Below are 13051 nucleotides of genomic sequence, written 5' to 3' on the forward strand. Positions count from 1 at the left end.
AGCTGTCTCGAGTGTCACCTGTATTATTGTCCAAATCACTTGTGGTAGACAGAATAATGACCCCCCCCCCCAAGGGTCTCCACACCCTAATCCCTAGAATATGTGAACATTTATCTTACATTTATCTTGGCAAGTGGGGCTTTGCATCTGTGATTAAGGTTGAGATAATCATGGTTTATCTTGGTGGGCCCAATCACAAGTCCTTAAAGTTGGGAGATAGGTGGAAGAATGGGGCACAAGAGGTGGAAGAAATGGGGCAAGAAGAACTTTACTCATGCCAACTGTTGGCTGGCTTTGAAGACAAAGGTGCTCAGGAACCAAGGGATGGGTGTGACCTCTAGAAACTGAGCATAACCTTCAGCTGACTGCCAGCAAGGAAATGGGGACCTCAGTCTTACAACCACAAGGAGCTGAATTCAGTCAACAACCTGAATGAGCCGGAAAACAGACTTCCCCTGACACCTCCAAAAGGGACCCATTCTGGCCAGACACCTTGAGTTTAGCCCACTGAGACCCACGTCAGACTTCTTATCTCCATAACTGTAAGGTAGTAAATTTGTCTTGATTAAGTCACTGAGTTTGCAGTAATTTCTTACAGCAGCAATGGAAAACAAATATTTCAGAACACTCTTAATAATAAACCAGAAATGTCCTGGGCAAAACCTGGAAAAGTCTGCAGTTCAGGGGAGAGTAGTGACTTGAGACAGAAATTTGGGTGTCATCAGTACATAGATGGCATTTAAAGCCAAGAGACTGAATGAGACCACCAAAGGAGTGGATGGGAAGAAACCCCTGGTGGAGTCAGAAACAATAAAAAAAATTACTAAACAAAGGCCTCAAGGCCCTGGCTGGGTGGCTCAGTTGGTGTGAGTGTCGTCCCATGCAGCAAAAGGGTTGCAGGTTCAATACCTGATCAGGGCGCACTGGTATTTCTCTTTCTTTCTCTCTCTCTCTCTCTCTCTCTCTCTCTCTCTCTCTCTCTCTCTCTCTCTCTCTCAAATCAATAAACATATCCTTGGGTGAGGATTTTTTTTTAAGTGGCCTCAAGCAAGATGTGGAGGAACTGGAACTCTCGTGCCCTGCTATTGGGGATCCAAAATGGTACAATTGCCCTGACTGATGTGGCTCAGTGGATTGAATGCCAGCCTGTGAACCAAAGGGTCACAGGTTCAATTTCCCAGTCAGGGCACATGCCTGAGTTGCAGGTCAGGTCCCCAGTGGGGGGTGTGGGAGAGGCAACCACACATTAATGTTTCTCTCCTTCTCTTTCTCTCCCCCTTCCCTTCTCTAAAAATAAATAAAATCTTTAAAAAAAATAAAAGAATTGACTATTGATTCACAAAAAGGATGGATGAATCTCAATATAAAGGGAAAGAAGCCAGACACCTCCCCAAGGGTACATACTTTATGATTCCATTTATATTAAATTCTAGAAAAAGATAAACTAACTTATAGTGACAGAAAGCAGACCAGTGGTTGTTTAGGGAGAAAAGGAAGGATTACAGTGGGGCACACAAAAAATTTAGTTGGTGATTGATATGTTCACTATCTTAATTGTGATGTTTTCATGGGTGTATACATATGTTAAAGAACTTAGCAATTGTACACTTTGAATATGTACAGTTTTGCCCTAGCTGATATGGTGCAGTGGATTGAGTGCCGACCTTCAAACCAAAGGATCACTGATTCAGTTCCCAGTCAGGGCACATGCCTGGGTTTCCGGCCAGGTATCCAGTAGGTGGTCTATGAGAGGCAACCACACATTGATGTTTCTCTCCCTCTCCTTCTCCCTCCCTTCCCCTCTGTCTAAAAATAAATAAAATATTTTTAAATATGTACAGTTTTATTTTGTGATACTTCAAAAAGATTGTTTTTTATTTTATTTTTAGACAGAGGAGAAGGGAGTGAAAAAGTGAGGGAGAGAAACATCAATGCGTTGATCAGCTGCCTCTTGCACACCCCCAGCTGGGGACCTGGCCCACAACCCAGTCATGTGCCCTGGCTGGGAATTGTGAATCCAACCAGTGACCTTTTGTTTCATAGGCCACACTCAATCCACTGAGCCACGTCAGCCAGGGCTGTTGTTTTGTTGTAGGCAGTTACCCCAGGGCTGGAATTTCAAAGCCTGCCCAGAGGGGCAGGAAATGAAATCCTTGGGGAAGGAGAAAGAAAAGGACTTCAAATGCTAAACTGAGGAATTCAGGTTTGACCCAGCAAGCAAAGAGGAATCACTGGTTTCTTGACCAATATAGGTGACGTGATAAAAACTGGATGTGAGCAGATTGTTCCAGAAACTAAAGTGACATACTAGAGACAGCAAGATTGGCCCACAAACGATGAGCATTGTTTCCTCCTCAGTAATTACACTGTGAACATGAGTGTGACATTATAATCTTCCATATTGCAAATGCAAGCCAGATCCGAAAACTGAAGAGTGCCTGATCTAGGTACTTCTTAGAGACTCAAATCCTGCTAATATGGGCTCTGATATGGTTGCCATCCCTTCTCAGGGATGGAGAACTGGCTGACCACCTTCTTAAGTGAGGGCACAGTGATTTGGTCATTAAAACTCAGAGTTAGTCAACCTAAGTATTTTTCTTAGTATTAATGAAATCTAACATGTATTGAATGTTAACTATGTACAAGATTTTGTTTATACATATGTAATTATCACTTCAGTCCTTAGAGGTATAGGTACTATTCTCATTCCCATTTTACATGTGAAGATATTAGAGTTCAGAGATATTAAGTAACTTACCCAAGGCCTGACAGCAAGTGACAGAGCCAGTATTTGAACTCAAGCAGCATGGCTCCAGAGCCTACCCTGTTGACCACTAGGCTAAATTACCTCTCTTCTTATTTTGTCCCAGATTCCCAAACTCAGATGCTCAAAAGCAATTCAGTCTTATACACACAAAAGCAGATAGCCATAGAATCTTAGAATTGGAAAGGTGTAGAACTTTCTTTCCAGCCAAAACAGCAATCTCCTCTGCAGTGTCCCTAAGAAGTGACCAGTTCCACACTCCTAACATTTCCAATGACAAAAAGTTCTCCACATTCCACGTTTAAGTAGCTGATATTTTAGAATGTTATTTTTTGCTCAGCTGAAGTCTACCTCCATGAAACGTCTACCCACTGGTGTTGATTCCATATAGAATATCTAATTCTCTTTTGCCTGACAGTCCTGCTTCAGTTTTGAAATAGGCTGTCCCTCCTTCACCCAAAGCTCTCTCCCAGTTAAATACCTCTCAGTCAGGCAGCCATTTCTCATATGACATGAATTATAGGCACTTCCCTTTCCTGACTGCCTTCTTTCAATGTTCCAGTTTGTTAATGTCCTCTTAAACGTGGCATCCTAAAATAAGCACAAAACTCTATACGCTGGCCAGCAGAGAAAGCCCCCCTGATCAGTTCACCTCCATCCTCTTGTCCCAGCCTCATACTCATTAGCAGTTTTTGGCATTGTCACTTCACAGTCAACTAAGATCCCCAGTTTTCACAATGCTACGTTAGGCTCTAGCTCCTCATCTTTAAACATCCTGCACTAAATACAGTATTAGAGCACTTTATAGGGTCCTTCGTGTCTTATAAGCCTGGGTTTATTTGGGCCTTAGCCGTTCTGACTCAGTTCCTAGAGGTCTGTGATACCTTTTGGTCTTTGTCATTGAAAGCCCAGCCCTCCTTCTTTCATCTATATACTTTTATGTGCTTTTAAAATCTGAGCTCATCAGAGAATAATCTGTAAGGACACTTTAGTTTATTAGATATCTCTCCCTTTTTAATTTCTAATTGTGTCACAGATGGGCACAGGTAACCATGTTCTTGTTGATTGCAGGCAAAGAATTGAACCAAACACACAGAGAGTTTATATCAGAAAGAGAGACATTTATTAAGGGATAGTACACTCTATGGAACATGGGGGCAGGCCAACTCCGAGCAGAGACTGACCCCAAGGGGCTGGAAGAATTCTATTCTTTTACGGCGGATATTCCTGGCCAGTGCTGGAGGGATTCTGTTCTTATAGGGCAGATATTCCTGGCTAGTTTTGATGGGGCTTTTTTACTTATTTATTTATTTTTTTAGAGAGGGGAAGGGAGGGAGAAAGACAGGGAGAGAAACATCAATGTGTGGTTGCTTCTCATGTGCCCTGCACTGGGGACCTGGCCCACAACCCAGGCATGTGCTCTGGACTGGGAATTGAATCAGTGACCCTTTGATTCGCAGGCTGGCCCTCAACCACTGAGCCACACCAGCCAGGGCTATTTTAGAGGGGTTTATTGCACATGTACAAGTAGTTATATTACTTTAAAGCTACTGTGCATATGGTCTCCCATGATTTTCCTTGATTGGCCACCAGGGAAGGGGGTCGCACAATGTTAACTCATTATAATGCTATTATAATGAAGTAGGGGTCATGTAGCATCTTCTGCTCAATGCATTCATGATTCACCGTGATTCAGCACTTTTCCAGAGAGTGGAAACCACCGGTCTTAGAACAGGGTCTCTGCCCTGTATTGTTGTCCTTTGTCTTAGCCCTGGGGCATCTCCGGAGTTTCCTCCTTCCTGACTATTTCCTACCTCAACTGGACTTTTTCCAAAGTGTACAGGTCTGAATTTTATCTCTGGAATCTATTGACCTCTTGAGCTGTCTTTCTCTTTAGGCCTTTGGCCAGGAGATCATATCTATCTTTTCTCTGATCCTTTTGACCTCTCTTTCTCTCTCTTTCTCTTTCTCTCTCTCTCACACACACACACTAGTTAACCTACCTGACCATGCCTAGCATTCTTTTGTTTAACGGATCCCAACAGCATGGTCAGTTTCCCCAAGATTCTTTGTAATTTTTACTTTGCTAACCAGATTTTTCTTATTTATTGTCAGGATTAAGCCCAGTTTAGCCATTTACCTCTCTCTGCTTCTTCAGTCTTCTGAGAACTACACTTACCAGCAAGAGAATCAAGAATTTATCCAATGTGTTGTCATCAGAGTAATGAAACTTCTAGCAGATATTGGATGCCTTCTGCCTCTGATCACCATTTCTCCCCTATGTGATGGTTTTAAGAAGTGCTATTCAGAACTTTTATATTTCTATTCTCTTATATACTTCCACAACTACAATCACTTTCATTTCTCCCTTTCATTTTCACTGAATGCTTTTCACCCTCCAGCCAATGAATTACTGGTTATACCCTCTTGATATATTACTGTTCTGCTCTCCTTTTATATGGTATTTCCCTGAATAGGTTTACCCTTCCTTTTCCAGATGCCAGTCAGAAGTCCCATTCTACCAAGTTTGCACCATACCTATAAAGTTGTTTTCTTGCTTGTATTACCATCTTATATTCACTTTATTACCCACATTCTGGGTGTTGGTACATAGATAACTAATGGGGGGGGGGGCTTCGGTATCATTTCTGACCCTCTTTCTTGTTTTTTCTTGAGAATTATGAGGCACTGCCTTAGATTTAGTTCCTCTTTCTAAATTATACTTGTAGTCTACGCAGTTTCCAGTAACACAGGAGTTACTAACACAGAACCCCCAGTATGCCTCACTGGAAGAATCCATTTTTAATGAATTGACCAGCCATATATCATTATCACTAATATTAATGTCTATTTTAGTGGGATCTTGCTACTGGTTTCCTTTTTTTTTTCTTTTTGCTTTTCAATTTTCCTTAACCTTCAGACAGAAAAAAAATGTTACCCCAAAACCCAGTATAAAGAATTTCCATATATCTTTCAGTCAGGGTCTCCAAATGTTTGCATCTTACATAACCACTGTAACTAAGAATAGTACTGGTAGGATACTATTAACTAATCTGCAGATATTTGAATTGTACCAACAGTACCACCAGTGTCCATTTTCTGCTTCAGGATCCAATCCAGTATCACACATTGCTTTAAACTGTCATTCTCCTTAGTCTCCTTTACTCTGTGACAGTTCCTCAGCTTTTGTTTTCCATGACCTTGACACTTTTGAGAACATCTGACTCCTTGAAGTATACTTGGCATAGGCAACTAGGAGAACTCCAGCTTATGGTGGATTTGGAAGAACACCAAGCCAGGCATGAAGTTGCTTTCAAATGACTCATCTTGTATTTTATCTTCAGTAAAAGGACACTTAGGTACCCAAACACTGAGAAAACACAAACTCTGTGTAACTATTTGATCATCTTTTTTTCGTGGAGAGATGGAAATCTGACAGAGCAATAAATGTGGAAATGCTTGAAACTGTAAAAGGTATCCGGAATAGAATACAATAGGGACTTAATGCTCAAAGGGAGTAGCAGATGTGGCCTTGAGAGGTAGAAAAGAGGTAGATAAGTGATAGGCCTGCATTTCAAAGAGTAATTAACATTTGAATAAAATGCATTAAGCAGAATGTCAAGTGTTCAAACTAGAACGGTTTTGAATTTTATTTTGAAATGTGTTCTAAAAACCACCTCCCTCTAAATAAAATAACTCTGTAAATTTTTGCTTTAGCTGTTAATTCTGGCCCTGGCAGAAGAGTGACTATCACTTTCAAAGAATATGCTCCATCATCCTCTGAAACTGTACGGCAAGGTTATTTTTGTATCTAGATGCATCACTAACTAAAATCAACTAATGAGAAAACTAGCAGCCTCTCATGAGTACAGGTCAAAGATACCCCCCAAGATCAACAAAGCTGGATTCAAACTTGCTCTTCTTTAACATGTGGTATGTGCTCTTCACGTTGGGTTGCTGGAGTTCTGGGAGGGCTAACAAACTGTAAAGTATACTTAAGAGGACCTGAAAATCTTGGAGGAACTCTAGAATTAGGTCCTTTGGTGGGCACATCTGGAGAAGGTGGGAGACAGGAGGAAAGGAAATGAGGGATATGCCCCCTATGTCTTCAGCATGCTGGGCATCTACAGTTTGGCTGCAATTGACGTTTTCAAGAGTTATTCTTACTTTTATAAACATTGTTGTGATCACTTAGATATACGATTTGTGATTAACTCTTGGCTCCTGTTATGAACCTGAAAGTGCATTCAAACTAATAAGTAGATTTTTAAGGACATGCGTGGCAAATGCTTACCTAGTGCACGCATTAGGGGTTCAGTAAGCACTTGTCCATTCACACAATGGCTCTCAATCTAATTCTATTGATTCCTCTAAACTTTTCTGGAATTCAGAAATCTACTCAATCCAAGAGCACTTTACCTGGAGTCCAGGAAGCCATAGGCCAACCTGGTTCACACAGCCTCTTAATTGGTCCTGTACAAAACTCTGAATTTGGCTTCTGGCTGGATTTCCCAACCCCCAAGGGAGTTCTTTGGACTCTCCTCTGCCAATTCCCAACAACATCTTTGTTAAACTGTGTTTGCAAACCCGGGACTGGAGCACACGGACAGTATCCCAGCTTTGCTGTTCCCCCGAATGTCCTCTGGCTTCACTGGCAAAACTTCAGGGCAGTGCCAGGTCTAGAGGGAGGAGGCAGTTGCCTTGGTACAAAATTTAAGGAGGCACCAAATAACTTGGTAATCAAAATAAATGATTTTTAACGCGCTACTTTAAGAATTCAAAAGTAATGCAAAAATTTGATTCATGAACATGAAAAGATTCATGAACAAATTTGATATCAAAGTTTAAAGACAGAATCTCCACCCCCGCACTTGCATGACCCTTCCTCATTTGGCTCACCTTAATCCCAGGCCTGGGGGCTCCAATTAAAGCTATTTACTAAAACAGGTGACCAGCCAGAGGACTGTAGTTTGCCTGTATGAAATTTTTAAGATGTTGCATTAAATATCATTTATCTTGATCACTGGATTTTTCTTTCCTTTTTTTTTATGCTGTTCCCTTAGATTCTACACCTCACTCCTGTCCCTGCCCTGCTCCAGAGGGTTTTGTACAAGCACATGGTGACCTTAAGCGTCCCTCCCCGCTCCCAAGCCTCTCCCAGGGTCAAGCATCCGAATCCTGGTTATTTGCTGAAGCCTCCTCTCCTTCCAATCAGGTCAGCTCTCGGGGACCAGCCACGGGGGGAGGAGGGCCGCCCTAGCCCGACTCCGCGGCTCCTCCCCCGCCGTGCCGCGCCGAACCACTCAGCAGTCCCGCGGCTCAAAGCACCGCCCGCAAGACCCGCCTCTGACGCCGGTCTCTGGAGCGCCGGCTCCGCGTATATATATCAGCCATTTGCTTTGCTCCGCCCTAGAGCCCCGGAGTCCCAGCCGGTTACGAACCTGGTTCTGCATTCTCTCGCTCCTTGTTTCGTTTCAACATGACAGATGCTGCTGTGTCCTTTGCCAAGGACTTCCTGGCAGGTGGAGTGGCGGCGGCCATCTCCAAAACAGCGGTAGCGCCCATCGAGCGGGTCAAGCTGCTGCTGCAGGTACATTCTGGGATCAGGGAGCCCGACCAGGAAGTGGGGGAGGGGACGGGAAGGGGGTCGCGCAGAAAGCGGGACCCAAGGGTTGGAGGGGGAACTCTTTAGGTAGATCAGTGGAAAGGGCAGCGTGGGGGCCAGAGTGGCCACAGAGAGGGACGAAAAGGCTACCTGATGGAAGTGCTCTGGTGACCTGAAGTTATAGATCAAAGAAGGGGTCGGGCGTGGAGGGAGGTGATGAAGGCCGGGGCCTCGGCACCCCAGAGGCCGCGAACTTGGATGGGGTAGTCCGGAGTGGGTAGCAGACACCCCGGACCTTCGGGTCAAGGGCAAAGCCTGAAAGCCGGTGAATACCTGGGCTTACCGGAGCCACCAAGGTCGCGGCAAGGATATCACAGCCTTGGGGAAGCCACGCGGCCGGTAGAGCGGCCGCGTTCCAACCCGGCCGGGTCGGAAGCCTGTACCGGATAGCGTGTGTCTGCCGCGTCCGCCTCCGCGCAGCCGCCGGCGCGTCCCCGCGGCCGGCCTGCGCCGCGTGCTCGCACGCTCTGGCTCTAGGGGGCGCCCTCGGACGGGCGGAGGGGAATGGTGGCCCTCGGGTCACCTCTAGGAGAGGAGGGAGGGTGGAGCGGGAGAGAAGCATCTGTGGGAAGCTGAGACGTAGGGCCTGGTCTCGAAGGTGACCGCGCCCTACAGGGAACTCGCGTTAATGCCTCTGAACCTTTCTCTCAGATCTAAAGGTCACCGGTCTGCTGGAGTATGCCCTCTCTGCACCCTAAAGGGTGGAGGCTTAAAGCCTCTAATGATGCAGTTTGCCTCTTCCACCTGTGCCAGCTGTCTCAGGGTTAGGAGGGCCCAGCTTGTGATGCAGAAGACTAGATGGGGGGAGGGACTAACCTTAAGTCGTATTGATTGAGATAATATATTATCTTCCCTTTTCCCTTCTCCATGGTTATAACTCTCCCTGTTGGCCTCCTTCTTGTCTGTCAGGTGCAGCATGCCAGCAAGCAAATCACCGCAGATAAGCAGTACAAGGGTATTATAGACTGCGTGGTTCGTATCCCCAAGGAGCAGGGAGTCCTGTCCTTCTGGCGTGGTAACCTGGCCAATGTCATCAGATACTTCCCCACCCAGGCTCTCAACTTTGCCTTCAAAGATAAATACAAGCAAATCTTCCTGGGTGGTGTGGACAAGAGAACCCAGTTTTGGCGCTACTTTGCAGGAAATCTGGCATCAGGTGGTGCTGCTGGGGCCACCTCTTTGTGTTTTGTGTATCCTCTTGATTTTGCCCGTACCCGTCTAGCAGCCGATGTGGGCAAAGCTGGAGCAGAAAGGGAATTCAAAGGCCTTGGTGACTGCCTGGTTAAGATCTACAAATCTGATGGGATCAAGGGCCTGTACCAAGGCTTCAATGTGTCTGTGCAGGGTATCATCATCTACCGAGCTGCCTACTTCGGTATCTATGACACTGCAAAGGGTAAGTTTGCTTTGTGCTTAGAAGCTGTGTTCTTATGAGACAATGTAGGAGATCATTATGCCATCCTAGTTTGCCAGGAGCCAGAGATGTGGGTGTTTGTTTGTTTGTTTTTTGTAATTGCTAAAGGCAGCTAAGGTCATCCAGTACAACCCTTGTGACCAGATCAGATGTTGGGGGACATGGGAAACAAGCTGGTAAAACTCTGCTTTGTGGTTTAAGTGTCTCTTTCTTATTCTCAGGAATGCTCCCAGATCCCAAGAATACTCACATCTTCATCAGCTGGATGATTGCACAGTCTGTCACAGCGGTGGCTGGGTTGACTTCTTACCCATTTGACACTGTTCGTCGCCGCATGATGATGCAGTCAGGGCGCAAAGGAAGTAAGTTTCCCTTAAGCAGAAGAAGACATGGGCATAAACTAGTAATGCCTGGCATGAGACAGCAGCCTGTTCAGATAGCAAGATGGGGTTGATTGTGTATGCTGCACAGTTGCCTTTGAGCGGACCCTTTGGATGCGTATGAACAAGGATGCTTAAAAGGTATTAGATGTTAAGTCCAATCCAATTGGTAATCTACATATTGCTTACTGTTCTCTAGTGACGGCATTAATATTTCAGCATTGGCCATGCTACTGTATTGATGTTGGATTTTTAAAAGCTGACAATAGCTCTTCAGAGGTGGGGCTTGGGTTTAGTCTGGTAAATCCTAGGACTTTTCATCAGCACTTTGTCACGAACTCCATGTCTGTCTTCTTTGCAGCTGATATCATGTACACAGGCACGCTCGACTGCTGGAGGAAGATTGCTCGTGATGAAGGAGGCAAAGCTTTCTTCAAGGGTGCATGGTCCAATGTTCTCAGAGGCATGGGTGGTGCTTTTGTGCTTGTCTTGTATGATGAAATCAAGAAGTTCACATAAATTATTTCGTAGTCTTCTTCCCCCCACCCCGTGAACAGGCATGTTGTATTATGTAACATATCTTGAGCATTCTTGACAGACTTGTTGGCTGTCTATTTATCAATGGCAACTATATACTGGTTGAAAATGGGAAGCAATAATATTCATCTGACCAGGTTTCTCTTAAAGCCATTTCCATGGTGATGGTGGGACTCAATTATATTTTTTATTTCAGTCACTCCTGATAAACAACAAATTTGAAGAAATAAAAAATATCTGAAATATAACTTTTTGTGGTTTATTTGCCTATAAAAATATATTTAGTGTTGTGCTGTCTTTGAGTAAATGCTTCATGTTTAATAAATACTACAGTATCTCATGAGACACAAAGAGCTTGCTTTTAAAACCAATCTTGCTCTGGCTGGGTGGTTAAGTTGGTTGGAGCATTGTCTCAATGCACCAAGGTTGTGAGTTTGATCTCTCTGGTCAGAGCACATACAGGAAGCATGGGTTGGGTGGGACAGCAGTTTTTCTCTCTGAAATCAATAAGTAAAACTTTTTTAAAAAGTCAGCCCTGGCTGGTGTATAGCTCAGTGGATTGATTGAGCCTGGGCTGTAAACCAAAGGGTCGCTGGTTGGATTCCCAGTCAGGGCACATGCCTGGAGAGGGGGCCAAGTGAGAGGCAACCACACATTGGTGTTTCCCTCTTCCCCTCTCTAAAAATCTTAAAGATAAGAAGTCAATGCTCAGCCAACCACTTATTAAAGAACAGCTTGGTTATATGACCCATCAATGTTCCTAGTACATTAGTAAAGTTTCAGGTCTACTGCATCCAAAACCCTTCAATCCATGGCCTGTGGAAGGTCATAGCTAAATGAGCATTCTCCAAAAAGTGAAATGTATCCACCTTACCTAGTCTGGTTATTAATTCAGAAATATAAACAACCCTGATTGGTGTGGCTCAGTTGGGCAGTGTCCTGCAAAGGGAAAGGTCAAGTTCCTAGGTTGGGCACATTCCTAGGTTGCAGGTTTGATCCTGCCCCGCGGTGCATACTGGAGGCAACTGATGATGTTTCTCCCTCTAAAATCAATAAAATCATATCCTTGGGTGAGGATTTTCAAGAAATACGTATATGTATATGCTGAAATGTTCATTTCTAAGTGGCTGTTCTGTGAATTTCATCTAAAAAAGAATCATAAAATGTAAGATAATAATAGAAATTTTCATCCAGTTGCCTTTCCTCACCCATCTTCACCTGGCTCAAGCCATTTTAACCTAATCCCATTCAAAGCAGGATTAGAGCTGGCACTGTTAGTGCTGAGATTGCAGTGCTGTTAAAGATTACCAGGAGATCCAGATAACTGCCACGGCCTCAACATTTCACAAAGAGGAAAAGTACCTGCATTTTATCATAGTGCTAATATTAATAAGCCCAGTCAATGGAGGACATTCGTGTTTATCATAAGCCCTTACTTGGGATCCACGTGAAAATGTGTTTGCAGTTTCTGGAGCTCTTAAGCCTCAGAAATCCAGTGGGTTTTTTCCTGTAACGCAAGATTTGTGAATAAAGCACCATGGTGGTCATGCCACAACAATAATAGTAGAAAATGATAGGTGATTCATGTGCATGGGTAAAATTCCTGAGGAACATCACATGCTGGCTGGCATATTTAAGTGCAGCTTACTAGGAGTTTGCATGGCACACATTAATGCCCAGGGGACCCTAGACATTTCAATCACCTGTATCACAGCTTAGTTGAGAACTGCTGCCTGGGCCAAGTTGCTCAGTTGATTGGAGCATTGTCCTGTGCACCGAAAGGTTGTGGGTTTGACCCCCAGTCAGGGCATGAACCTAGGCTGTAGATTTAATCCATGAGGGTACATTTGGGAGGCAACTGATCGATGTTTCTCTTCTCTCTCTCTCTCTCTCTCTCTCTCTCAAAAATCAATAAATATATCCACGGGTAAGGATTTAAAAAAACTCACAGTGTATACATATGTCAAAAAAAGTTGTACACCTTGCCCTGGCTGGTGTAGCTCAGTAGACTGAGCGTGGGCCTGTGAAGCAAAGGGTTGCTGGTATGATTCCTACTCAGGGCACATGCCTAGGTTGCAGGCCAGGTCTCTGGTGGGGGGCACGTGAGAGGCAACTACACATTGCTGTTTCTCTCCCTGTCTTCTTCCCTTCCCCTTTCTCTAAAAATAAAATTTTACCTTAAAAAAAAGGATCCAACTATTAATACATGAAATAACTTGGATGAATGTCCAGCAAATTATGCCCCGTGAAAAAAACTACCCTCGTGATTATATATTGTATGATTACATTTA

At 44.2% G+C, this 13051-nt stretch overlaps 1 protein-coding gene across 1 annotated transcript; it reads left to right on the forward strand.

The window, feature by feature from the left end:
- Positions 1-8124: 8124 nt before the first annotated feature.
- SLC25A5 (solute carrier family 25 member 5) lies at positions 8125-11008 on the forward strand. The gene is made up of 4 exons (XM_028522558.2): positions 8125-8354; positions 9339-9825; positions 10065-10205; positions 10585-11008. The coding sequence occupies exons 1-4, from the start codon at positions 8244-8246 to the stop codon at positions 10740-10742; spliced, it is 897 nt and encodes a 298-aa protein (XP_028378359.1). The 5' UTR covers positions 8125-8243; the 3' UTR covers positions 10743-11008.
- The last annotated feature ends 2043 nt before the right edge of the window (positions 11009-13051 follow it).

Source organism: Phyllostomus discolor, chromosome X (assembly GCF_004126475.2).
Source record: "Phyllostomus discolor isolate MPI-MPIP mPhyDis1 chromosome X, mPhyDis1.pri.v3, whole genome shotgun sequence".
In the NCBI taxonomy this organism is placed as follows: Eukaryota; Metazoa; Chordata; class Mammalia; order Chiroptera; family Phyllostomidae; genus Phyllostomus; species Phyllostomus discolor.

Coding starts and splice junctions, on each gene's coding strand:
- SLC25A5 (XM_028522558.2), top strand. CDS start 8,244: ATGACAGATGCTGCTGTGTCCTTTGCCAAGGACTTCCTGGCAGGTGGA. Junction 8,355..9,338: donor GGGTCAAGCTGCTGCTGCAG/GTACATTCTGGG, acceptor CTTGTCTGTCAG/GTGCAGCATGCCAGCAAGCA. Junction 9,826..10,064: donor TATCTATGACACTGCAAAGG/GTAAGTTTGCTT, acceptor TCTTATTCTCAG/GAATGCTCCCAGATCCCAAG.